This window comes from Aethalodelphis obliquidens, unplaced genomic scaffold (genome assembly GCF_003676395.1).
Source record: "Aethalodelphis obliquidens isolate GAN/ISIS:26980383/991018 unplaced genomic scaffold, ASM367639v1 scaffold6, whole genome shotgun sequence".
Lineage (NCBI taxonomy): Eukaryota > Metazoa > Chordata > Mammalia > Artiodactyla > Delphinidae > Aethalodelphis > Aethalodelphis obliquidens.
Genome location: NW_020837950.1, coordinates 39,202,553 through 39,229,477, shown reverse-complemented (window position 1 = coordinate 39,229,477; position 26,925 = coordinate 39,202,553). Strand labels below are relative to the sequence as shown.

The 26,925-nt window shown below is 45.4% G+C and overlaps 1 protein-coding gene across 2 annotated transcripts in view; it reads right to left on the bottom strand.

Moving 5' to 3' along the window:
* Window positions 1-15,763, bottom strand: part of STK32B (serine/threonine kinase 32B) — a 348,577-nt gene extending 332,814 nt beyond the window's left edge. For both annotated transcript variants that reach the window (XM_027103382.1, XM_027103383.1), the window contains exon 1: window positions 15,712-15,763. In XM_027103382.1, the coding sequence (XP_026959183.1) occupies window positions 15,712-15,763 (52 nt within the window). The remainder of the gene's footprint in view (window positions 1-15,711) is intronic.
* Window positions 15,764-26,925: the final 11,162 nt, after the last annotated feature.

Sequence of the window (26,925 nt, the reverse complement as noted above, 5' to 3'; positions counted from 1 at the left end):
CCCCGGTCCGGGAAGATCTCACGTGCCATGGAGCGGCTGGGCCCGTGAGCCATGGCCGCTGAGCCTGTGTGTCCGGAGCCTGTGCTCTGCAGCGGGAGGGGCCACAGCAGTGAGAGGCCCGCGTACCACAAAAAAACAAACAAAAAAAAAACAAAACAAAACAAAAAGGTTAATAATACCTTGCTACACTGAATATCATTGTTTTTTATCTACCGAACTTTATCTTGACTTTATCTTTCTTTCCAGTTATAGAAGTCTTAATCCATTTAAGTGCCTTTTTAAAAAGTTCTAGTAAAGTAAAATCAGTCAAGATAGAAAAAAGTATTAAGTAAATAACAGTACAGGTAATACATGACTGTGGTAAAAAATAATTCTGCAGGTGGGACACAAACAGCTGAATCTTGGGAAAGACTGTCATGCGGGAAAGAGCGCTCCAGGTATACAGAAAGAAGTGAGACCAAGCACCACAATTTTATCACCTAAGACAACTTAGTCAACTTCTCCAAACCCCAATATCCTTGGGTATAAAATGAAGCCAAAGTTACCGCTCTTACTCTGCAGTGTTATTCTAAAGACCATGTGAAATCGTGTGTGAACAATGTTTGGCCCATACAAGGTGCTTCTTAAATATAATTCGGTTTTCCCTTTCCCTAGACTGCCTCCTTCAGATACAAGGAGGGAAGCTGTTACCTGTCATAGGTTACACAGTGATGTTTCTTTGTCTTTCCTGGCAGACGGTCAAGGACCAGCAGTTACAATGACACTTTGTAAAAGCAGTGGGACCCACACTAGACACTACAAGAGTCACAGGCCCTGTCCTCATAGAGACTTCGGTCTCGGGGGGAGACGGACGTTAATGAAGGATTCACACAAATAAGCAAAGAACTGCAAATGTGATAAATGTAATGAAAGGGCACATGGTAATTTGAGGGGGGTTCCCTGGGGGTCATGACGCAGTCTGGGAATAAGATAAGGCACCTTGAAGAAAGATGAGTGGGAGATAACTAAAGGAAGTGGGGTGGAGGTGGGTGGGAGAGCATTTCAGGCAGAGAGAACAAGTGATAAGGCCCTGGGGCAGTAGTGGGCATGGAACTTACATGAAACTGAAAGAATGCTCCCAGGGTCGAAGAGTATAAATAACAGCATTGATTACAGGAAGAATGAGAGGAGTTGCTAACTCGATGGGACAGTGCCCACGTGCCAGGTACTCTAGCAACTTTGCACTGAGCAATTTAACTCACGCAGTGAACTGAACTCGCGCGAGATGAGACAGGATGGGAGAGTTGGGCAGGTTCCGGACCATACAACCTTGGAGGCCATATTACATTCCTAATCTTCGTCCTGAGAGCAATGAAGCCACTAAGGACCGCTGAGCAGGACCAGCCTGGTCATATTCATGATTTAAAACTGTGATTCTGGTGGTTGGATGGAGGATGTACTGAAAGGGCAAGAGGGAGCACGGAGACCAGTCAGGAGGCAGCACAGGGGTCCCATGAGGGGCGATGTTGAATGGAGATGGTAGTGGTGTGGCTGGAAAGAAAGGGCAGATTTGGGAGATATTTGGGAGGTAAAATCAACACAGCCAGGTGCCTAATTGGATTCACGGGGGTGAGGGAGATGGAAGGATCAAGGAAAACCTCAGAGATGTTGGCTCCTGCAACTGGGTAGATGATGGTACTGTGCACTAAGCTCGGAAACTCTGAAAAACACATGAGTTTGATTGAGGTCATTTTGAATTTGAGGTATTAAATCTTCTCAGACATCCAAGTGGAAATACAGGCACACAGACTGGGAGCCCGGAGGAGAAATGTGAATTAAGGAAATAAATTACTGAGTCATTGTTTTAGAGTAATAGGCACCAGTTATGCAAGTGCTGTCTCTGAGCTCCAAATCCACTGCTTTGTGACACTGGACGGGACCCTGTGGACGTTTATTTCCAGCTGGCTTCATGTTCGGCATGGCCAATAGAGGGCACAACAGAGACACTGCCAGTCCAGAGTGGGAGGAAGGGGCGTTCCTTTTTCTTCCAGTGTGCTGCTTTCCACGTGCTGCAGCAGGCTGGGGTGCAGGGGACCTGGTAGCCCTTATCTCAGCGGCCCTCCTGCGCAAGCTGCAGCCAGCATCCTCCCGCAAGCTTCTGTGCCACCCAGTAGGATGCCTGTTCCTCTGACAACCAGGCCCTCCCAATGAGATCTGAAACAGCCTAGATGGAGAGGGAAGCCCTCTTCTAGGTTTCTGAGTTCTTTCCTTGTTAACTCACCCTCAGCCCTAGCGGGAGCAGCTGTTTTCCTGAAATTGCTACTTCTGGATCTCCTAGAGTCCTGACTCCTTTTCGAAGTTAACCTTTTGACTAGATGACAGTCCTTTGTACTACATTTTCCCTTTTTGACTTTGCTTTGGTCTCCTGACTGCACTCAGACTGGTACAGAGTGACTGAACACGTAGGGGTTGGCAATCTCACCTGGAGAGACAGTACAGAGAGCTAAGGAAGAGGTACCAGGGCTCAGTATTGAGGAACTCCAAGATTTACTGCAAGGGGGAGGAGGCTGAACTTGCAAAGAAGATGGAGAAGGAACAGCCAATGAACATCATAAAGGACTTAAAAAGGGAAATCAAAAAATAGGAGACAATATTTGCAACACATATAACTGACAAAGAGGAGTTATCTAGAATATGTAAGGAACAAATCAATCCAAAAAAGGCAGACTCTTCTAGAAGAAAAACTAACAAAGCTATGAACAGGCACTTCACAAAAGTGGGAACGAAATATATAAAGAAACCTCAACCTGTTAGTGAGGAAATGCAATTTAAAACAATAAGATACCACTTCATGCTCATTCGATTGGCAAACATGAAAAAGCCCATAACTAAATATTGGCAAGGAAGGAAAGGTGTGTGGTCCTACAGGGTAGCCACGAGCCACATGTGGCTTTTGAACACTTTAAATGTAGTTAATCCAACTTGAGACATGTTGTTACTGTAAAATACATACCCAATTTCAAAGATTTAGTATGAATAAAAGGATGTAAAATATCTCAATAATTTTGACATTGAAATTAAAATAGTTTAGTTATGTTAGGGTAAATAAAGTATATTATTAAGTTCACCTAATCCTTTTTACGTTTATGTCACTAGTAGAAATTTTTTAATTACAAATATGGCTTGCATTTGGTGACCTCATCATATTTCTTTACAACAGTGCTGATGTAGAGCAATGGAAGCGTCTATACATGGCTAATCAGAGTGTAAACTGGTACAACTACTTTGTAAAACAATTTGCCATTATCTAACAAAGTTGAACATACACCTATTCTATGACCCAGCCATTTTCCTAACGGTATACGTTCTAGAGAAACTCTTGCGTATGTGTACCAGGAGATATATACAAAATTGTTCATAGCAGCATTGTTCATAATAGTCAAAAACTAGAAAGAGTACAAATGTCCACTGTCAGTAGGAAGGATAAAATTCACGGTGCAGTCACATGATGGAACATTATACATTGGTGAAAATGAAGAGAGTACAGCTATACACAGCATGGGTGAATCTTAGAAACTCAATCTTGAGCAAAAACTGCAAAGTACAGAAGAATACATAAAACGTGGTACCATTTTTATAAATTTCATAAAGCAATAACAATTAAACACTGTATGGTTAGGAATGAGAAAGTGTGGGAAAGGGGATGGAGTCAGGGAGAAGCCCAGGGAGCTTCAAAAGTACAGGACAGGCTCTACTCTTCAGTTGGATCATGAGTTTATGCATGAGCTCATTTTTTAATTTCCAAGAAAGAAAAGACTCACAATCATATGCTAGTTTTAAGAACCAAATGATCATGGTGACTCTACTCAGAGCTATTTCACTGAAATGATGAAGCCAATGTAGTGAGTTAAGGACCAAGTTATCATGAGAAAGTGAGGACACCAAGAGAAGACTGTTTTGGGGGGAAGTATGTTGTGAAAGTGAGGTGTGTTGGGTGGTAGAACTAAGGTGACACGGGTACCAGGGAGAGCTTATTATTAAACTAGAAGGCATTACGCACAGATAAACACTGAGGAGAGGACTTCTGCTTCCGGTCGACTAGAGTGTTTCTGGTCAACCTTCCTGCTAATAAGAACTATGATAACTGTACAAAATATATATTTTAAAACCTATTTGAAGGACTCACAGAGCTCTCAAAGGAGTAAGGAGCTGCAGGTTGAATATCAATGAAAAAGAAAAGCCCAAAGAGATGGGTCCAGCACTGAGATCACTCTTCCTCAAGAGGTTATCTGCCAAATCTGAAAACAGCTTTCAGGAGGCTAAGAAGTCACACAGGGTTTGCAAGACCTCACAGGCTTTAGGGACAGGACACACACTAAAAATCAGAGTCTACCAAAAAGGAAGAGGCTTGGTAAACTCTGCGCTTCCCGTAAGAATGCCAAAGGGCTTTGTTCCAGCAATGAGTATGAAATGGATGAGAAAACAAAAGATGTCTAAAAGGAAACAATTGACAATAAAACTAGAAGGTTATGGGCTTCCCTGGTCGCGCAGTGGTTGAGAGTCTGCCTGCCAATACAGGGGACGCGGGTTCGTGCCCCGGTCCGGGAAGATCCCACGTGCCGCGGAGCGGCTGGGCCCGTGAGCCATGGCCGCTGAGCCTGCGCGTCCGGAGCCTGTGCTCCGCAACGGGAGAGGCCACAACAGTGAGAGGCCCGCATACCGCAAAAAAATAAATAAATAAATAAAAGGTTACCAAATAATGGAGTTATCAAACATGTCTTCTAAGTAAACGTGATTGTTAGGTTTAAATAATTAAAAAGCAAGTTTTGAGAATTTCAGCAGAGGTGAAAGCCATAAAAGAGAACCAAATGGTGATTCTAGAACTGAAAAGAGCAACAATGAATATTAAGAACTTGAAAGTTATACTTCATAGCAGACAGAGAGACCTGAAGTGATTACAAAAGAAATAGGGTAGAAGAAAATATTCGGACTAAAAACAAAGAGAAAGAAAAGAGTTTTTTTAAAATACGGAAATATTGTCAGAGCCATACAAGGCATAGTGATAAGGCCTAATATCTGTGCAATTTGAGTTTGATAATGTGAGAAGAAAGAAAATGTCAGGAGTGATATTAGAAGACAAAATAAGAATCCCGCAAAAATAACAATGCCCTGCAAGCACAGATACAAGAAGCAAGGGCCACAGGAGGTAATGGCCAGAATGCCAGACCTATGCAAACCGTAATGAAATTTCTGATTTAATTTCTGATTTAAATTTTATAGCAAAGTATAAAATTCTTAAAAGCAGCAAGACAAAACGTCAGCTGAAAAGGAGCAAAACATAGTACTGACGGTCGTCTTTTCATCAGAAACAATAAAAACCACAAGACAATAGAATCGTATCTTCAAAATGCTGAAGGAAAAAGATGCCGATACAGATTTGATATCCAGAAAAATAATAATTCATAAACAAAGTTTAAATGAAGACATTTTCAGACAAATAAAAAGTGAGACTTGTCACCAGAAGTCATACTCTAAAGGGAATGCTAAAGAAAATATTTCAGGCAAAATGAAGATAATTCCAATGGAAACTTCCAAGTGAAGGAAGAAATAATGAGCAGACTATGTGAGTAAATATAATCAATGATCAAAGAAGATTCTGTCTCAAAAATCTAGAAGAAGAACAGTAAGTTAAACCAAAATGTACGCAGGAGAAAATTAAAATGAGAACATAAACCAGTAAATCATTAGCAAACAAATAATAATTAAGAAAGCCAAGGGTATTTTTAAATCTAAAAAACTGATAAACCCAAGCAAGACCAATCAAAAAATAAATTAAGGAGGGAGAAAACACAAATTACCAAAATCAGAATTAAAAAAGAAGATATCATTACAGATCCTACAAACACTGAAAAGATTAAGAAGATATTATGAACATTTGGCCCATACATGTGAAACTTAGAAATAATAACAATCCTAAACAAACTCTTACAGGGAATTGCAAGAAATGGTATAGTTCCAAATTCTTTTAATGAGGCCAATATAACCTTGATACAAAAAATTAATAAAGATGGGCTTCCCTGGTGGCGCAGTGGTTAAGAATCCACCTGCCAATGCATGGGACACGGGTTCAAGCCCTGGTCTGGGAAGATCCCACATGCCGTGGAGCAACTAAGCCCGTGCGCCACAACTACTGAGCCTGCACTCTAGAGCCCGTGAGCCACAACTACTGAGCCCACATGCCTAGAGCCCATGCTCCGCAACAAGAGAAGCCACCACGATGAGACGCCCGTGCACCGCAACAAAGAGTAGCCCCTGCTCTCCACAACTAAAGAAAGCCCGCGTGCAGCAACAGACACAACACAGCCAAAAATAAATAAAATAAATAAATTTATTTTTAAAAAAACTAATAAAGACATTAAGGGGGTGGGGGAGGGAAGTACTGGGAGTTTGGGATTAGCAGATGCAAACTATTATATATAGAATGGATAAATAACAAGGTCCTACTGTAGAGCACAGGGAACTATATTCAATATCCTGTGATAAACCATAATGTAAAAGAATATGAACAAGAATAAATATATATAACTGAGTCACTTTGCTGTACAGCAGAAATTAACACATTATAAATCAACTATACTTCAATAAAAATTTTTTTTAAAGACATTAAAAGTGTGCCCTTTCTTGCTCTTCTCTGGAAGAGTTTGCAGAAGATTATCATTATTATTTTTTTTAACATCGTTATTGGAGCATAATTGCTTTACAACAGTGTGTTAGTTTTCTGCTTTATACCAAAGTGAATCAGTTATACATATACATATGTTCCCATATCTCTTCCCTCTTGTGTCTCCCTCCCTCCCACCCTCCCTATCCCACCCCTCCAGGCGGTCACAAAGCACCGAGCTGATCTCCCTGTGCTATGCGGCTGCTTCCTACTAGCTATCTACCTTACGTTTGATAGTGTATATATGTCCATGCCTCTCACTCGCTTTGTATCATTATTATTATTTCTACCATTTGGAAGCATTCACCTATGAAGACATCTGGGCCTAGACTTCCCTTTACAAGAAAATTTTTACTACAGGTTCAATTCCTTAATAGATATAGAATTATTCTAATATTTAAATTCTCCTTGTATTATTTTTGCTAAGTTGTGTTTTCCAAAGTAGTTATTTTATCCAAATTTCAAATGTATTGGCATACTGTTCATAATATCCTCTTATGAAAAATTTATAAACAAAATATTACCAAATCAAATCTAATAATATATCACATCATGAAAACTGGGTTTTATGCCAAGAATGAAAGGTTAATTTATTATTTAAGAATACTCTAAAAATTTGATCTTCACCTAGTCAGACAAAGAAAAAGGAGAAAAACCACATATTATCTCAACAGATGGAGAAAAAGCATTTACTTAAATTCAACCCTCATTGATAATAAAACCTCCCAGCAACTCAGGATAGAAGGAAAATAACATGATAAAGCGTATCTACAATAACAATACAGCTAACATAATAATTAACTGTAAAATAGTGAATGCTCTCTGCCTGAGGGAGAGCTGGTTTTGGTAAATGTGCCAATCAGGACAGGCTGTGTTATGCTACAGTAACAAGCAGCCCCAAATCTCAGTGCCTTCAAAAAGCAGAAGTGTCTGTCTCACTGATGCCATGTCCCAGGTCAGGTGGGCTGGTAGTCGGTGTGGCCTCCGTTCCACGTTGCACTCACTCTGGGAGGCAGGCTGAAGTAAGTTCCACCATCCAGAACATTGTGGTTGCCCAGAGCTAGAGACATACAAAGTGACACCTAGTTCGTAAATACTTTTTCCAAGATGTGCCATACATTGCCTCCACTCACAATGACCAAAGCGAGTCACATGTCCCCACAGAACTGCAACGGGACAAGGAAGGACAATTCTTTGCATGGAAATAAACAGGGACGGGATATGGGTGAACAGTGGTAAAGCCCCACATTGAGAGAATGGGGCCTATTTGTATTACTGACTTCACAGATGGAAAGAGGAACCAGAGGCCAGACTCCTCAATGAATAAGGACACTCCAAGATGGTCAGAAAAACCAAGGGCTGAAAGGAGTTAGACTGCAGGATCAGTAACAATATCGGTCTTCACTTCTTCCTTGGTTGTCTCTGGCTAATAAGCCTGATTTTCTCTTCTTGGTGGTTCTGGTGCACAATTCTCCCCTGGTATCCTAAACTGTTTGTCCCCATTGTTGTCTGCAGGAGAATATCCCTTTAGGGTGTCAGGACTCTCACTGCTCTTTGTAGAACAGTTTTTCCATCTCTGTCTGTAATAGCTCAGAGCCCAGATTTTAGATAACTGAGTATTGCTAAGAATATTTTGTTCCTACCAATTCTCTCAGGAGAATGCCCAAGCTCAGTGCTAGCTTATGCTGATTGATCCTTCTAAAATATCGATCCTTCTTCTCTCCAGGCATTTAAACCCTTCCCTCAAGACATCATAAATCCTGTCGCCATCCTAACAGCCTATCCACTCCAGCTCATATCGTGAGAGCCATCTCCCCTCTCCACCCTTTTGCTGTCCCATAAAAGAGGGATTTTTGTCTTACCCAGAAAGCACCAGGGGAAAGATCTGCCTTCTCTCTCCATTGGGAGAGAAGTGATAGCCCAAATCATGACATACAAGAGTCCGATATCCATTGATCATTACAGGTTACCATTTTTTTGGAAATTTCTTGGGTTTCTCTGTGACTGGGAACCACGGTCCCAGAGCCCACCTTACAGACTCAATTCTCTGCCCAAGCAGGTCTCAAGCTTGAAATTAAGGGACAAGAATAGAAAGGCCATTCTGGACTCAAATCCAAGTCAGTTCTCCAAACCAACTTTATTAATAATACACCCGAAATGTCTTCGTTTGTTTCTCAACAGCTTCTGAACTCAGAAGAATAGAAGAAATTGGCCCCCAATAAGTTATTACTTTCATCTCTCATTCAACAGAGAGCTGCCATAGGCCTTCATTGGCCCCATTCTAGGCCTTGCAGACACCAAGGTGAAAAGGAAAGAACTGCTGCTGTTCAGAAGTCACAGTCTAGTGCAGAAGTGGATATGCAACAAGATAAACAAGGAATGTTCCATGTTTCAAGGAACACAAAAATAATCATCACTGGAGTAGATGCTTCTGTTTGTGTTTACCTGCCTGACCCAGGGTCCACTTCTCTTCTTCTGTTGATACTGCAATATTCCTTGAGAAGATTCTTCACTTATCTTCTTTGTCCCAATGCCTCACGGGGAACCAACGCCACCCCCTGAATCCAAGGGTGGGCATGAGATACAGCCCGGCCAGTTACAGCCTCAGTCTCCCTGGTCACAGCCATTGGTGCAAGAATGGCCCAAGACCTCATGAGAAACCATCGGAACTAACCCTGGGATGTTCTCTGCAACGATGGTGAAAAAGATACTCCCTTTTCCACACTTGGAGTTGTGAGGTTGTGAGCCTGGGGGTGGTAAGGGCCTCATGAGGAGAGAGCCTGCTTGGAGCCACACAGAGGAGAGAATCCAAGGAGGAAGATTTCTCATGATAGTATTCAGGAACTTGGTTCCAGCCACAGCTGATGAGACTCACACCTCCATTCATTCATTTATTGATTTGTCCATCAAAAATTTATTGAGCATCTATTATGTTCCAGGTGTTTTAGGGCTTGGGGACACAGCAGTGAATCAATCACACCACATCCCTACTTTAAGGAGCTTGTAACTCCTTAGGAGGAGACCAATGCACGAAAAATGATGCCCATGTTAACAGGATCACTCTGGCTGCTGCATGGAGGTGCCACTGAAGAGGGGAAGGGTAAAAGCAAGCAGACCAGTTAAGGAAGTTATTGTAATAACCTAAGCAAGAGGGGTGACGCTGGCTTGGACCAGAATGGAAGTGATGAGAAGTGGCCGGAGCCAATTAATTCCCTTTAAAGGAACTCATGTTGCTTTTCTGTCACTTGCAGCTGCAGGAGGCTGGCATGCTCTATTCCGTCTGCTTTCAGGTGCCATCCACATTAAATGCACTCTTACTTCATGTGCCACGAAGAAGGAAGAAATGCTGCCAATTAATCTACAATGTGATTCTTTCGCATCCCTTAAAAGAGTTCCTTTAGACCTTTCATATATCATGTTAGTACGAACAACTGTGACCACGTACAAACAATAACATTACATCACAAGTACCACCATGACCAGCAGTGATCATAAAGCACATCCCAATTTCAGAAATGTTAAAACATGGGAAAGTGTGTGCGTCATAATCAGTGAAATCCATTAGCGTGTATACTTATGTCTGACTTTCTAAAGATGATTAGTACATGGTTTATCCTCATGAAGTCCATATTTATTTTCTAGGAGGGTTGAAAGGTAAAAATGCATCCTACAATTCATTTCTACTTAACCATCTCAGATCGATTTATGGTAATTTTCTTAATCCCCCATGTACAAGACAAATCAAAATGAACTTTCAAATGAGGTGCAGATCTTAAAATCTAAGCTTTACATTCTAGACTCCTGCATTAAACACACACATGCCTGATACACATATGGACACCAAGCCCATAAGCCCACATCCCTTACATGGCCTCTCTCCAGCCTCTACTTCTGTACGTACTCTATATATAAAGAACAAAGTGCATTCAAAGCAACTCCAAACTTTCTCAGAATATGTTTGGTTTCCACCTTTTGCACAAGCCACAACTGGTACAAGGATGAAAAGCAATGTATAACGTAAGTGAGCTTCCCCCAAGTTCTAAAAAAGTTGAGACAGGGCTTCCCTGGTGGCGCAGTGGTTGGGAGTCCGCCTGCCGATGCAGGGGACACGGCTTCGTGTCCCGGTCCGGGAAGATCCCACATGCCGTGGAGCGGCTGGGTCCGTGAGCCATGGCCGCTGAGCCTGCACGTCCGGAGCCTGTGCTCCGCAACGGGAGAGGCCACAACAGTGAGAGGCCCGCGTACCGCAAAAAAAAAAAGTTGAGACAAAGTTGGAAGTGAATCCTGCCCCATTAAGAGATTTCAGGCACTTTGTGAATCACAATGACAGGGACACCCCAGGTTCAAAAGACTGTCTCCAAGTGAAGCATGATTGCAACTTCAGGGAGTGATTTTTTAAATTGCCTTTGTTATCTGACTGTGCCCAGAGTTAAACAACTTTTGTTGTATATTTATGTTAACCAAGAAGATGCTTTCATGTTCTACGCTGCATGTGAAGTTACCTGGCCCAACAATAATACAGAAGGTACATTTCTTTTTAAATGTCCCTTTAACTCCTAACAATCTAAAATGAGAATACCCAGAGCTGTTTACAAGGTTGTGAAACTGATACCCTCAAATGTGGGTACAGGCCATAAACTGATACAACATTGATATTAAAAAAAAAAACCTTTTGGAAACATAATTTAAGAACATGTTTCTGGAGTCCTAGAAGTTATTCAATCCTTTCGATCCAATAATCTCACTCACTGCACCTCATTTTAAGGAATTCACTTAAAAGAAGAAAAATGCTTTACGTATAAAATTTTCAGGCAACTTACTTATAAAGATGAAACACTGAAAACAGCCTGCATGTCTAACAACAAGAAAACATTTAAGTTACAATAGTTCCATCAGATGGAATATTACAGCCCATTAAAATAGTAATTTTGAAGACATTATAGCAACATAAACTACTTAAAACAGGACACTAAGAGAAAATGCAGAAATCATTTTGTGTGGCAAGTGTACCCTTACGTAAAAATGTCTAGACATAGATTAGGACAGTAAAGGGAAAAAACCTTAAAAACAATTTTGACACGAATTTGGAAAGGGAGATGATTTTGCTTTCATTCCCAGAACTTGCATTATGGTATGACAGCTCAACAAAATGTTTTCTGAAGATGGTAGCTGATTATTGTAAATGATCAAGTGCTGTCAGGATGCACTGTTACTTTCTTCCTATAGACGTTTGCATAAGGAGACCCCTATCAGAGCCTGATCTCTGCGCTAGTCTCATTCTGCGTTGGTCCTACATATCTTTGACGGCTTCATTTTCCTGTAGGTCCTAAGGGGTGGCACAGGAAACAGTGTTAGGTACCAGACTCTGGAGTTAAACAGCCCTGGGGGTTTAACTCATGAGTCCCAGCTCATCCATACACAGACCATGGGACCCTGGGCAGTTTTCCAGAGGTCCTCTGTAAACTCTCTAGTAAAATGCACATTCTGAGACCTCCCTGGCTGAGTCGTGATAATGATTCCCAATTAGGTATGAAAAGGAGTCCACACAATGCATCACTAAGTTACAGTTTTTAATATTATCTGGATGCAAGTTAAATGTTTGCCATCAGAATGTAGACAGTTATGGTACAATTACACAATGGCAAATTTTCAGCTACAGTTTAGCTTTAAATTACTTACAAATCAGATTCGTTCTGGTTGCGTTGTATCTGCATCTTCAACCACTCAGCAACTCTGGTTTGGGAGAGCGTGTTCGGTCACCAGACCATGTCACTGCCCTGCTTAAAATCCTTCTGTTGACTACAGATGTCCATAAGGTCAATTCCAAATACATGGCCATGGCCACTGGGCCCTTTAAGGCCACCCCAGCACTCAGGGTTCATCTGTAGCTTCCAGCCTCACACACCACATTGCAGGGGTACTAAAGTCCCCACAATCTCCCCAAAGAGCCATGTTTATTCTTTACCATCTGTCTTTGCACATTCTGTTCCCTCCCTCTGAAACACCCTTCCCCTACCTACCAACCTCTCCTTCCTGGGAACTTCTACCATTTCTGCAAGACTCAGTCTAAGAGGAAGTCTTCTCTGACCCCTCCTCTCTGCCCCGGGGTTAGGGCACCTCCCGTAGGATACCACAGTCCCCTGAGCTCTCTTACACTGTCCTGGCTGTTTATCTGCTCTGCGAGCTCCCTGAGGGTTAGAACTTTGCCTTCATCTTCTCCATATTCCTGCTGCCCAGCACAGGGGTGGGTGCAGAAAAGATGACCAGTACATGCCTATGAAATAAGCGAATCAATTGGCGGCAAATAACAGTGTGTTACTTGAACAAGTATTGAGACATATGCTGGCAAAATCAAACAAGTTAATGTTTCACTGAGCTGAAAGCCAGCAAAATGAGGAGAGTCCTAACCTTGTATTTCAACCAGGCAGTTGACCTTGAGCCCGACCACTTTTGGAATGAGGAACAACAGCAGGAAAATCAAAAGCTTGGCTATGCCAGATATAACTATTTTGCCAACAGATATTTAAAGCATATTTTCTGGGATAAAGGATAGAGACAGGGAAGCAAATTTACTCTGAAAATAAAAGAGAAAGACACTAAAAAAATTACCTAAAGCATGACCTTTGACCCAGGCTACTACCACGAACCTCTAAAATTGGGAGTGATGCCTAAGTTTGTGCTTTCTTCTGGGAAAGGAGTCCATGGCTTTCATCAAAGGATCCTGTTATGGGCCGAAATGTGTCCCCCCCAAACTTGAGATGCGGAAGCTCTAGCCTCCAACATGACTATGTTTGGAGAGAGGGCTTTTAAGGAGATAATTAGCATTCAGTGAGGTCATAAGGGTGAGGCCCTAACCCTGTGGGACAGGCGTTCTTATAAGAAGAGGAAGAGCCACCAGAGATCTCTATCTCCTCGAGCACACAGGTCATGTGAGGATCCAAGGAGAAGGAGGCTGTCTGCAAGCCAGGGAGAGAGCCCTCACCAGAAACCAACCCTGAAGGCACCTTGATCTTGGACTTCCAGCCTCCATAAAAGTGAGAAAATAAATTTCTGTTGTTTAAGCCACCACCAACAACAAATTCTTTTGTTTAAGCATCTGGGGTATCTTGTGAATGCTTTCCTTTTTTTTTCTTTTTTTTTTTTTGTGGCCATGTCACACAGCTTATGGGAGTTTAGTTCCCTGACCAGGGATCGAACCCAGGCCCTCGGCAGTGAGGGTGGAGAGTCCTAACCACTGGACCACCAGGGAGTTCCACATCTGGGGTATCTTGTTAGAGCAGCCTGAGCAGACTAATATAGGTCCGTTCCCCAAAACAGACAGGAAACCTTTGACTGATTGTGAACAGGAAGTTTTTGGCCCAAGTCATCCTCTCCATCTGTCAATGAGTGTATCTTCTCATAGGGTCTGAGCACCCCTGAATGTAACCTCACAGGACAGAAGTTCTCCCAAAGGAACAGGCCTGCCCCACATCCACCCCAAGCAGGATGTGTCCCTAGCAGAACACATATTTAAATACTGATTTAAGTGTCAAGATCGCTTTGACTTTCATAGAGCAATTCAGGGTCATTATGAACTTGACTGGGGAAGAGTTCAGCTACATGGTGTCCAAATGCTTCCTGGGATACACAAGGGCCTCCCCCACCCACCTGGCTACCTCTTGTCTGTCCACTCCTGGCTCCCTATCTACCTGTGCTCCAGACTAAACAACCAGGAAGGGCTTAGCCTTCCTTGGGTCTCCAAGGCCCTGCACTGGTCCCACTCACTGCCCTTATCACCATGGATGGTCCTCAGTGCCACTAGACTAGGAACTCCTTTAAGAAAGGACCAAATGGGAGTGACTCAATTACATTGGCTGTATTCAGGTATTCTATTCAGAGGGACTGCCAGGGTGAGCGTTTGACTACCACCCACAGCCTTGGTAGATTTAGAGATCATGACTGATGCCCACAAGCCTATTCCTGGGCACAAGAAGCACTGCCTCCAGGGCAGACTGTCCAGCCTCAAAGCCAGCTCTGACTAGGACACATCTCTTTCTTCAACTGTAAAATGGAACAACAGAAGTACCCACCTCATACGGTTGCCATGAGGCCTGAGTGAGCACATGTAAAGCCCTAGAACACTGGCTGGCACATGGACTATGCTCAGTAGACCTGGCTCTCATTTGGGGGCACAGTGGAGACTGGAGAAACCAGTGCAATAGCAAACCGAGCTTTTAGAGGCAAAGTTAACACATAACACCGTGCAGAGCTCTGTAACTGATTATATTATCAAGGCACTTCTCACAGGAATTACCAGTGGTTAAGCTTCAAACGACCCCCTAAGGTAGTAAGCGGTAATCGTAAGTCTCTTCTCCTAGGTGAAGAAACAAAGGTTTCAGAGAGGTTAAGGAAGTTGCCCACAGACACACAGCGCTGGAAAAGGGGTTCTGCTATTGCAAATACGAAGCTCTACCGATATGAGCCATAAGAACCCAGTTCTGGAGTTTAGATGAGGTTGGACCGCCTACACCACTCCTCCACCTGGGAGGCTGCCAACAGCGGGACGCCTTCCGCCCAGACACAGAGTTTAATCAAGAAAAGTTTCCCTAAGCTGTCCTGGGCGAATGAGGAGGACAGCATGGAACCTGCCCGTGCACAAGGCCAAATGCGTAGTACACACACACACACACACACAACGCCTCCTTCAGCCTCGGGCTCTAAAGGAGACCTCGGCTTCCCCGGAGCCCAAGCAACAACATCCAGACTCGCCTCCGAAGTCAACTCATCCCTCCTGCTCCCCCAAGTGAAGCCTTCGGGTTCACTCTCCTCTCGGAATGGCCCGCCCGGGCTCGCGCTCGGCACCGTCCCGGCCCCTAAGGGGCACTGACGCGAGGAGTTGTTGCCTCTGTAGAAGCCCCTAGCCCGGCACGGGCCGGGCACACAGCCGACGCTCGGCCAAGGGTGCTGGAAGGAGGGATACCCGGCCTCTGCCCGAAGGGGCAGCGCGGGGCAGGCGCCCCTCGCCCTCTTACCTTCCTCATTCTCGTCAAACACCGGGGGCTTATGAGAGTGGTTCCCGCCCATATTCCGCCGCGGCGACTGCCGCAGCTGCCGCTACTACATGCCCGGCCGCCGGGGTGCGGGTGCGGAATGTGCCGCGAGCGCCCAGCCCAGGCTGCAGCCGCGCGCCGAGCCGGAGGGGGCCGAGCGCCGCGCAGCGGCGGGAACCGCGCCCCCTCCTCCCGGGCGTCCCCCTGGCGGCGCTCTCCCGCCTCGCCCGCCGCTCCCTGGCCACGCTAACTCTTCTGCCGCGCCCCTCGCCTGCGCCCGCCCTGGAACACTGGAGCTCGCGGCGCAGGGGCCACCGAGGCGCGCTCCACGCGGGAGACTGGAGGCGGCGCGGGAAAAGTAGGAGGAGCAGGAGGGGAAGGAGGGAATGGGCGGGGGCTGCGCAGAGGGGGAGAGCGGGCGAGCGCAGCCCCGGGGGCGGCCTGGAGGAGAGGGCGCGGCGGGCACTGAGGGCGAACGCAGCCCTACGGGCTGCCTGTAGGAGAGGGCGCGGGCCGCCGCCTCCCCGCTGCACCCACCGGAGCTGAGCGCAGCGTCAGCCCGGAGGAGTCGGGGCGCTCCCTCCAGGCAGTAAGCGAGTCGTGAACATCTACTGTGTGCCGGGCCTCAGTCAAGGGCTTTATAAACACAATCCCGTGTCACCTCTCAACAACCCAACGGTTAGAAAAAGCGTTGTTGCCCATTTTAGAGTCAGGTAGAGTTCAGGGGTAAAGGAACTCTTCGGTCAGTAGTTAGTCAGTCCTGGCTACGAAGGGGGACCCCCGGACGCCCTATTGGCCTTATTTGTCCACTCGGACTGAGACCCGGGCAGTGGTGTGTCTGCCAGTTCTGCAACACACGCTCTTTCTTCTTAATGTTTTTCTAAATGTTTAATGAGTGAAAGTAGAGTTACCCTTTTGGACTCAGTCTAACCCCTTCATTCTCCCGGGGAAACTGAGTCCGCAAAGGGGCGTGGTTTGCCCCAAATCATTCTCCCTAGGAGTGGCTCTGCGTGGGCCTCCGGAGTCCCCTGAAATTGAACTAAGGGCGGTTCGCATCTGGGTCGGTGGGGTCCTGGCGGCGGGAGCTGGGGAGCCCAGACTGGACACGCGGATACTAATGACAGGGATGCGATGGGTGTGCCCCAAAGCTCTCGTGGGTCGAGCACAGACTCTCAGAGGGCGCTTCCTGAGGGGCGCGCAGGTTACCCGCGCGGTGCAGTCCTGCCCGCCCAGGCACCTGGTAGCCAGGAATCTTTGGCCACATCCTGCCATCTGCTGGGCGCCTTAAGTTACCGTCTGTGCTTTGGTGGAAAGCAGTGGTTCTTTTTATCTCCCTATCCTGTCTCCCCCACCCCCAAGCTGTCTCTGTCTCTTTGTCTGTCTCTTTCTGTGGGGGAGGAGGGAACGGAGGGAGTGTCTCTCTGTCTAACACAGCAAGAAAACTCCGAGAGACAACGGGAAGAGGTCGAGCAGACGAGCCAGCCCCATCCAGCTCAAGTTTCAGGATTGGCCTAAACTGCTAGGCCTCAGGGGTCAGACAAGCATCATTTACAGGACTGGTTCTACCACTTACAGGCTGTATGTGCCCCCCACTTCCAGTTCTCATCTGTGAAACGGGGAGGTTGATACTAACTCCCCAGCGTTGCTATGAGAATTATATCAGATAATATTTATAAAAGCAGGTAACAGGGCCTGGCATGTAACAAATGATCAATAACTATTTCTTGCTTTTCATTCTGCCCACAAGCATTGACTGAGTGGCCAGTCTACACCAGGCAATGTACTTAACCAAGATAAAGGAGGTACAGCCCCTAGACCAAGAGGCAGGAGGAGGGATGGTGACAGGCATGAGTGCTGGGCCCTGTTCTTCCCAGATTTCATTCCACTTTGCCACTCTCTAGCAAGCTAACTTGGGTAAATTACTTAACCTCTACTGGCCTCAGTTTGTTCATCTGCAAAATGGGGGTGATAATAGTATTTTTTCCCCCTCCTTGGGTTGTTATGCAGAATAAATGAATTGATGTTGATGTCTGGAACATAATAAGCACAACACAGGTGTTAGTTATTATCCTCAGTAATTAGCTATGGTGTAAATTGTACTGTTGGCTCACAATTTTTCCTTCTCTCCCTGTCCTTGATACTGCTCACTGGAATGAGCGGGCATTTCCTACTTTCCCACCACTGAGGTGGAGCGTGCCGTAGGACTTACTTCGGCCAGTGGTCTATGGGAGGAAGTGACAGTGTGCCAGTTCAGAGTGACAGCCTTAAGATGTTGCATGTTTCAGCTCTCTTGTCCTTTTGCCATCCACCACAAGAAGATCTGGCCCTGGGTAGCCTCTGTTCCCAGAATGAGAGACCCAAGGTGTACACCTGAACCCCACGTGTACCCTGAAGCAGAACTACAAGCTCACAAGCAAGAAAAATATGTTCTTGTAAGCCAGTGAGATTTGGGGGGGGGGGAGGGGTTGCTGAGGGGGTGGTTGTTCCACAGCATTATCACAGAAAGAACTGACAAATACATATATTCAATGAATAGTCATGCATGCAAAGTCTCTAACTGTGATTTGTACTGTGTGGAAGGAATCCCAGGAGGCTACGGGAACACAGGAGGGACCTGTCCCAGCCCTGAGAGTCAGGGCAGGCGCAGGGTCCCCCAGAAAGGAGTCACGAGTGTTTGTTCCTTCACTTCCTCCTTTGTTGAACAAGCATTTTCTGAACACTTGCTGTGGGCCAGGCCCTGGGCTGGGTGCTGGAGGCAGACCCAGCAATGAGTAAGACAGGGTCTGCTTCCATGAAGCTGAAGTTTAAAAGGCTGGTGAAGGACAAGGGCAACACTCACAGAGCGGGTCATACTTTGATTAGGGGGAGGGGGATAAGCACAGGCTGTGAAGGCAGACGGGAGGCCCCTGAACGGTTACCGAGTCCAAGTTCATACCACGCACCCCAGGACAGGCCAGTAGAGAGACAGCTGTTGGGTAAGGACTGAGATGATGGTGGACTAGTGTCCTGAAAAACCATCTTTCCCAAGTTAGAATTCAGGCTTCTTTTATACTAAAAGGGGAGAGACTGTATTTGGTTGTTGGAAACCTCTTGATGTCAGAATTCGTTGTTCTTGCAGTTGTCCACTAGGTCAGGTCACGATGTTCCTATAACCTTCAACAAGGCAAATGTTATTCTCTGTTCTGCAACTTTTTATCTCTGTATGAATGGAAAAGTGTTATACCTCTAAAGTTCAGGGCCTTGAGAATGGGCTCTCCTGTATATTCCAGCCCAGAGGCTACAAAAGCAATAGAATATAAAAGTGAAAGAAACAGATCCAATATGGAGTCAGATTTGTTCTTCCCTGTTACAGAACCACACTCAAAGAAGCTGACAGGAGGGCGATGGCACATTAGCTGAGACCAGAAGGGCAAGGAAGAATCAGCCAGGTGGGAGAAGAGAGGGGCAACCAGGCAAAGTCCGGAGGCCAAGCGAGAAGGGCCTCAGCTGTTCCAGGTCGCTGGAGTGCGGTGACTGAGTGCAGGGGTGATCAGGATAGCAGCTGCAGCGTGCTGTAGGGGGAACTCTCTGTGTGTCAGCTCCATGCCAGCACTTTGCAGGAAGCGTGGCTCTCCAGGCAACCCCTTCCCTGACCCCCTACCCATTTATAGATATTGTGTCAGGCCTGTACTTTTCATGGATCACCCCCTTTTAATACTCACAACAAACCTGGCAGGTGGACGTGACTATCACCCCTGTACTAATAGAGAAAAAAGCACAGGGAGGTTAAGGCAAGGCCGAATGGTTGCAAAGTGGTGGAGATTTAGATCCACAAATTAAACACATATATCAGATCTGAAAGAAAGGAAGTAGGGAACAGTGGCTGTTTCTGGAGTTATGAAATTCAGATCATTTTTATTATCTTTTTAAAATTTTGTATATTTTAATAACCAGTAAAAACAATGAGCAATATTTTCATTTTGAAAAAAATCTGTGGACACCAACACACCTGATTTTGTAAGGCAGTGTTCATCACTACGTTACTGTGTGACATGAGGGGGTGCTAGGAAGATCCCCATTTTGCAGATGGAGAAAAAGAGGCTCAGAGGGTCAAATGGCTTGTCCTTAATGCCACAGTTATTGTATTATCGTTTCCTATGGCTTCTGTAGCAAGTTATCACAAACTTGGTTTAAAGCAGCAGAAATATATTTTCTCACTGTTCTGGAGGGCAGAAGTCCAAAATGAAGGTGTCTGCAGGGGGGTTCCCTCTAGAAGCTCTGAGGGAGGGTCAGTTACAGGCCTCTTCCAGCTTCTGGTGGTTCCAGGCATTCCCTGCCTTAGGGCTGCAGAACCCCATCCCTGCTGCTATCTTCACGTGGCCTTCTGTTCTCCGTGTCACCTCCTCCTCTGTCTCTTATAAATTGGATTTAGGACCCACCTAGATAATCCAGGATGCTTTCATCTCAAGATCCCAAAACACCGGCAAAGACTCTTTTTCCAAATAAGATCACATTCACAGTTCCCGGCGGGGGTTAGAACTTGGATGTATCTCATTGGCGGCCGCCACAGAACCACCACAGTTACTCAGCAGCAAGGCTGTCTCCCTACAGGCATGCGTGGACCCACACCACATGGCATTGCTTCCACATTCTACCCTCTCTCCTATTATCCGTGAGCCTCAAGGGCAGCCAGGTCTGTATACAGGGATCTTTGTGCCCCCGAGGTCTTGTTCAGTACCTGATACAGAAATGATGTTCACAAATATTCACTGACAAAATGATGAATGAGGATGGTTTCAGGTGTGTAGAAATCCAGGTTTTGCTGGGAAACATGAAAGGAACCCCAACTCCGTCGCCGCCAATCAGGCGTCTGGACTTGTAAGCGGGATGGTCAGGGAAGCCTCACTGGGCAGATACCAGAGGGAAATCCGGAAGGCAGGGAGGGAGCTGGCCACATGGACACCGGGGGTGAAAACGTTACAGGCGGAGGGGGCAGCCGGTGCAACAAGGATGACTAGGAGGGTGTGGCTTGAACAACCGGAAGGAAAAAGTTGACATTGACCAAGTTGGGGAAAACTGTGGGCGGGATAGGATCTGTGCATTTGTGGGGCGGGGAGGTGAGTGGCAGCAGGAGATGGGAGGGGAAGTGGGGAGATCTGGAGTCCTGTTTGGGACATGTCTCCTGTGGCTGCTTACCGGCCTCTAGACGGGTATGTCTGGGGATTAGCAGAGAAAGTGAGACTGGAAATGTAAATTTGGGAATCCTGAGCTTCTAAATGACATTTCAGGCCCTGAGATTGGAGATCATCTTGGAGACGCCAAGGAAGAAGGAGATGCCAGATGTCAAACCCCAGGGCCTCTAATAAAAACAGGCTGGGGAGATGTAGAGGCAGTAACGAGCATATAAGAGGAAACCCCAAGTCTGGGATGCTCTGGGAGCTACGTGGGGGAAGGGCTTGAGGCGCAGAGATGATCTACAGCGGCAAATAGAGTACCTGCATCAGGGGCAGGTGTGAGGATTAAACTTGTCCATGTAGAGAAAGTGTGTAGCACAGCCCCTGGTATATTGGTAACAATCAAGCTGTGTTTATTAGTGGCCAACACAAGAAGTGAACCCGATAAAAGTCTGGTTAGAAATAATGTCCAAACTGCTTCTGGCAAATGGCTTCCTACTATCATTTAGTGCTTTAGTTAACATGCCCTGAGCTTGTATTTTGTGTCAGACGCTGGGCTAGGAGCACTAAGGAGACCAGTAAGTAAAATTGCATCCCACCGCCTCATATGAGAAGATGCTGCCCAAGGTATCCTGGGGGCAGAGCAGAGGATTTATGACTGTTCTCTGTGGCTCGTCATCTATAAAGTCATCATTTGTTCCAAGGATTATGTGACACATATAGCTCTAGATTTATGAGAGATGTAAGTGACTCCATGTGCATAATTAAGACGAATACATGGAATATATGCTTAAAAGCTAAGTACAAGTTTATGTTTTCATTCCTCATAGAGCACTCAGTTCTTAACTCTTTCTACTTACAGCTCCATAAAATACTCTTTACAGAAAAAGATTTTGCAGGTGCTGTTGGGAAAGACTGAGATAGAGGAGACTCCAATGGACATTTGTAGTCAGAAGCCCACTGCCAAAAGGAGACAGATGAGAATTCCATTCTCCTACTGGTGTCTGGGTGAGGGCTTCTTTTGTCAAGGAGACAGAGTCACACATCTAATCTGACCCGCCCCCCCTCAACCAAGACTCATTTTCAACCAGGCAGGTCTCCAGGTATGGAAAGGGGGGATGGATGACAAGATGGTACCCTCCATCTCCCACTCTGCTCTCCCTAGCAGACAGCTGAGACTGGAAGCCTCCAGAAACCCTCGTCATGACTCTTCATGGCTGCAGGAATTGGTCACGTCCTCCTGGCACAATCTGGCTGAATTATTTTGACGTAAGTACCTTCCTCCTCTATCTCCTACACAACGTGGAGTGTCACCTAGTCCCCTGAACGAGAATGGCTGAACTTGGTATCGGCCATGGTCAAGGCAAAGCCAGCTACAGGTCTTGCCCTCTTGCCTGGCTCACATATTGATAAGGCTTTGTGTGGTCTTCCTGACTAGCTGCAAAATAAATAAATTAAATAAAAGCCATCTGCTTCTCTGCCCTGAGTGTATCTGCCTTTCCCAGGAGGTTGACTGTGGAAAGGCCATGGAAGTTGCGGTCTAAGGCTTCTCCTATGAATGTGACACAAAATTGAGTATACGATTCCGTGTTACATCTCAAATCCCAAATAGAGGCACAGAAAATAAGAACTGGGATGCTTTTTCTGACTTCAATTTTCATGAGTAGATTCTTGGGGCTGCTGGACCTATCACAGAGAACATGATTAGGCATTCACCAGACTCGCATTTAGAACTATAAACTCCAGCGGCTGTAACCTTTAATTTTATGTAACACAATCGCACAGGAGAGGCTCATGTAATTCTCCGGGCAGGCTGTCTTCTGTGCCAAGCGATTTTTTTGAGTCTGCTAGATCAGATTTTGTTATCGTTTCTGTTAAGCCTATTTTATTTAAAACTTGATTCTGGTTCACTTAGAGTAAATACTGTCTGCTTGCACTTTCTTTCAATATGTTCTGTTTGGCAGTGTTGTATATTATAAAGAAAAAAATGAGAAAGGCTGTTCTGTGGCACACCAAGATAAGGAACGGTTTGCAGAGCCAGTTCATTGTTGAAAATCACCTCACTCAGATAGCAAATTATCCCTAATGATTTAAAAAATGATGATTTCAAGAGTTACCTTTTATTGTTGAGTCTTTGTGGGTAAGTGCGTGGGTGTGCATGCTTACCCAAAAGAAGGGTCCATCAGTTGCTACTATTATGGCCTTTCTTCCGTTCCTGGCCTGATAAAACTTCCCTCGTTTGGAACTTGGTAGCCGAGCAATTCTGAGCTCCTCATTCTTATATTAAAACAATTTGCATAGTAGCTCCGCGCTGATCTCAAATTAAGTGTTTGCGGGGAATTCTAGCTGTAACGTGAACCCAGCTGGGTCAGGAAGAAGGCTCTGTAGCTGCCAAGTACAGCATCCATGGAGTGTGTTACATTGTATTCCCACCTGCGTTGACAGGGATTCTTAGGGTCATACTGGAGGGAATACTCCAGACTGCACCTGAACTTGTGTGTGTGTACTTATGTGTGTGTGTGCCTGCCCGTGCGTGTATGTTTGAGTATTTTTATGGGGGGAGAGTGAAAGTCTTTCATAGTTCCCTGAAAAGTTGCACGAGTCTACCTCTTCCCCTAAAAAAAGGCACTAAGAACCACTGATCTGTAGAACCGTTGTGAACTAAAAATGCTGCCTGCCATATCAGTGAACAAAGGCTGTAGCAGCCATCAGCCACTACAGCCGCTCCAGCCACCCTGGATGGTGCCGGTGAGCCCTGAGGGAACTCAGGATGGAAAACATAATACCCACCATGGAATCCGCAAAATGCAGCCACCCACTCCCCCCTGCACTCCCCTTCTCCCAACCGTACACCCTGAGGAAACTCAGGATGAGAAAACACAGGATACTGGCCCCAGATAGCTGAGGTGCATATCAAAGGAATGATTTCAATAAGCCCAGACTCTTGCATCTTCCCATAATGCATAGAAAAGCACTAAATTCCTTAACTTGAGATGTCTGGCTTTCTTTAATGAACAGTCATCTTGTGATGTTCTGACTACCTGGTCTTTGTTGCAGAAACCCCTGTATATCCTGGCTTCCCCCTTGCCTCTTCGGAGCAGTCCTTCAGAGCTATCTGAGATGCTGTGTCCCAGGCTTAAGTGCTCAGTTTTTTCCACCGAATAAAACATAACTCTCAACTTTTAGGTTGTGCTTTTTTTTTTTCAGTATACAAATCTGTATCAGAGAGAATAAATCCTTCTCTTAGAAAGCAGAAGCCAAGTGGAGTAGGAGTAATAATAACAATTTACTAAAAGGCACCATGGGGCTTCCCTGGTGGCACAGTGGTTAAGAATCCGCCTGCCAATGCAGGGGACACGGGTTCAAGCCCTGGTCCGGGAAGATCCCACATGCCGCGGAGCAACTAAGCCTGTGAGCCACAACTACTGAGCCTGCGTGCCACAACTACTGAAGCCCGTGCACCTAGAGCCCATGCTCCACAGCAAGAGAAGTCACCGCAATGGGAAGCCCACGCACCACAACGAAGAGTACCCCCTGCTCACTGCAACTAGAGAAAGCCCACGTGCAGCAATGAAGACCCAACGTAGCCAAAAATAATTAAATTAAATAAATAAATTTTAAAAAATAAATAAATAAAAGGCACCATGTATTGAGATGGAAAGTGTATGACCTAGGAGGCGGGAGACAGGTCTTAAAAGTTCTACTGTCACTGCCTTGTTTTGCAACCTCAGACAAGCTACTTCCCCTCTCTGGGCCTAGTTTCCTTATCTGTAAACCAGAAGAATGAAGAAGTTGGGCTGTATGGCAGACTACGACTTGATCTTTGGTATTGATTTGTCCCTTCTTTCTTTTTAAAAACAGAACATGCACACACCCAGTTTTAGCTGAGCACATGGCTACCTAGCTAGAGACTACATTTCCCAGCTTCCTTTATAGAGAGGAGTGACCATGTGACTAAGTTCCAGCCAATAGGATGTGAGAAACGATGTATATAATGACTGTACCTTCCTCTGTAGGCTGTAATAGGGACATGATATTGTGAGCCAGCTTCCACCCTGCAGGAGAGGACCACAGCCTAGGGAGGACCAGGAAAATCAGATAGAAGGAGCCCAGGTCCCTGGATAACCTCACACAGCAGAATGCCCTGCTGGCCTTGGACTGCCTGCCCACCTCTGGACTGTTAAGAGAGGAAAACATACTATCATAGTTAACGATCAGAGTTATCATCGTTTCTTTGGTTCAGCAGTTAAGCCCATTATTTAATTACTACAGATTGGATGAATGCCAAGATCTTCATCTTCCCTTACATCCAGAACAAATACACACATAACAGATGGCCAGCAAAGTGAAAGAATGAATGAATAAATGAATGGGTTTAATGGGCATGTAAGGAATATTATAGGGATGAACCAGACTGGCTATGGATGATATCATGTCTAAGTATTCTTCCAATACTAAAATTCTGTCCTGTTGTTTCTCAGAACTGAGGGTCACCTGGGAACACCAAGGTGACTGGTATTGTCTTAGCCAAGTGTCTTCCAAACAAAGGATGGGAAGGCGAGGTTCTAAGAGGGATCAAAGAGATGTAACACACACCCCCTTCATCCTGTCTCCTGCCCTCTTTCAGTTATTCACTCAACAAACATGTGCTTGTTACATGCCAGGCACCAGTGGGTACAGAAATGAACACATCCGCATGCTAACCTTCACAAGCCAATGAAGAAAGGGGAGCAATGGTAAATAAAAGCAGTGCGGTGGAAGCTGAAAACAGGCTGAAACATGGTGACGTCTTAATCTTTGAGTCTTCAGAGTCTCCCAGAGCTGGTCTCCAGAAAAGAACTATCTTTATCTCCACCAGCTTCAACACGATCAGGAGTTCCTGATTTGCTTTGGGGAAGTTCATCTGACAGAGCCAGGTCTCAGAATCCTCAAGGCATCCTCACTCTAGGTCCACTTCCTTTGTCTGCGGAGTAATTGAGATTGATTAGCAATGAGCCTGGGGCTCTGGAGGGGTCAAACTTCCAGCCTGGGAGTGAGAAGAGCTGGTTGTGATCTGAACCCACCATGGCTGTTGGACCACTCATTCATTATTCAGTCATTCTGCTCAAACAAGTTTCCTTTCAATTTCCTCATTTGTAAAATGAAGATAATTTGTCCTATCTCATAGCATTACTGTGAACTTCGAATCAAAGTACCCAACAAAGTGCCCACTGCCTACCAAGGGCTCAATACATGTGAATAGATGCTGATTTGGTAGCATGAGAAATATTGCTCTAGCCCAGAAGTTCTCAATCAGGGTGATCCCCACCCAGAGGAAATTTGGCAATGTCTGGAGACATTTTTGATTGTCATGACTGGCCCTGGGGGAAAGCAGTGCTGCTGGCATCTAGTGGATAGAAACCAGGGATGCTGCTAAACATTCTATAATGCACAGGACAGCTCCCAAGAACAAAGAAATATCCCTCCCAAACGTCAATAGTGCCAGTGGTGGGAGACTGTGCTCTAGTCCATCAAAATACCAACTTCCACATGATACATTCAAACTCTTGCTAGAGATCTATAGTATGCAATTTAAAATGCTACCCTTGCCTTGGTGTTTAATAAATAATCATAAAACAGTATTTCTGTGACTGTCAACTGGAATTTTGGAAGCTTTTCCTCAAAATAGCAGCAGCACAAGTTTTAGTTCCTTCTATCCATGTATGAATTGTTGCTGGCAGAACCTGATCCGACTTGCTCAGGTCCACTTGATTACTCATCAGGAAACAGCACCATCTTCTAGTCTGGTCTGCAATTGTGGAGTCTATTTTCTGACTTCAGAGACACCTGGATGCAATCCTCATAATCAGAACCATAAGGGGCCTGCTGTATGGAGAAGGAGTGGGATGTTGATGATGGTGATTACCAGTGTAAGCTGTGATGATCTTAGCATATTTTTCCAACCAATATTCGTTGAGGACCTACTACATTCCAGGCACTAACTGCTAAGTGCTGGGCATTCGGTGGGAAATAAAACAAACGCAGCCCCCATGCTAACTGCACC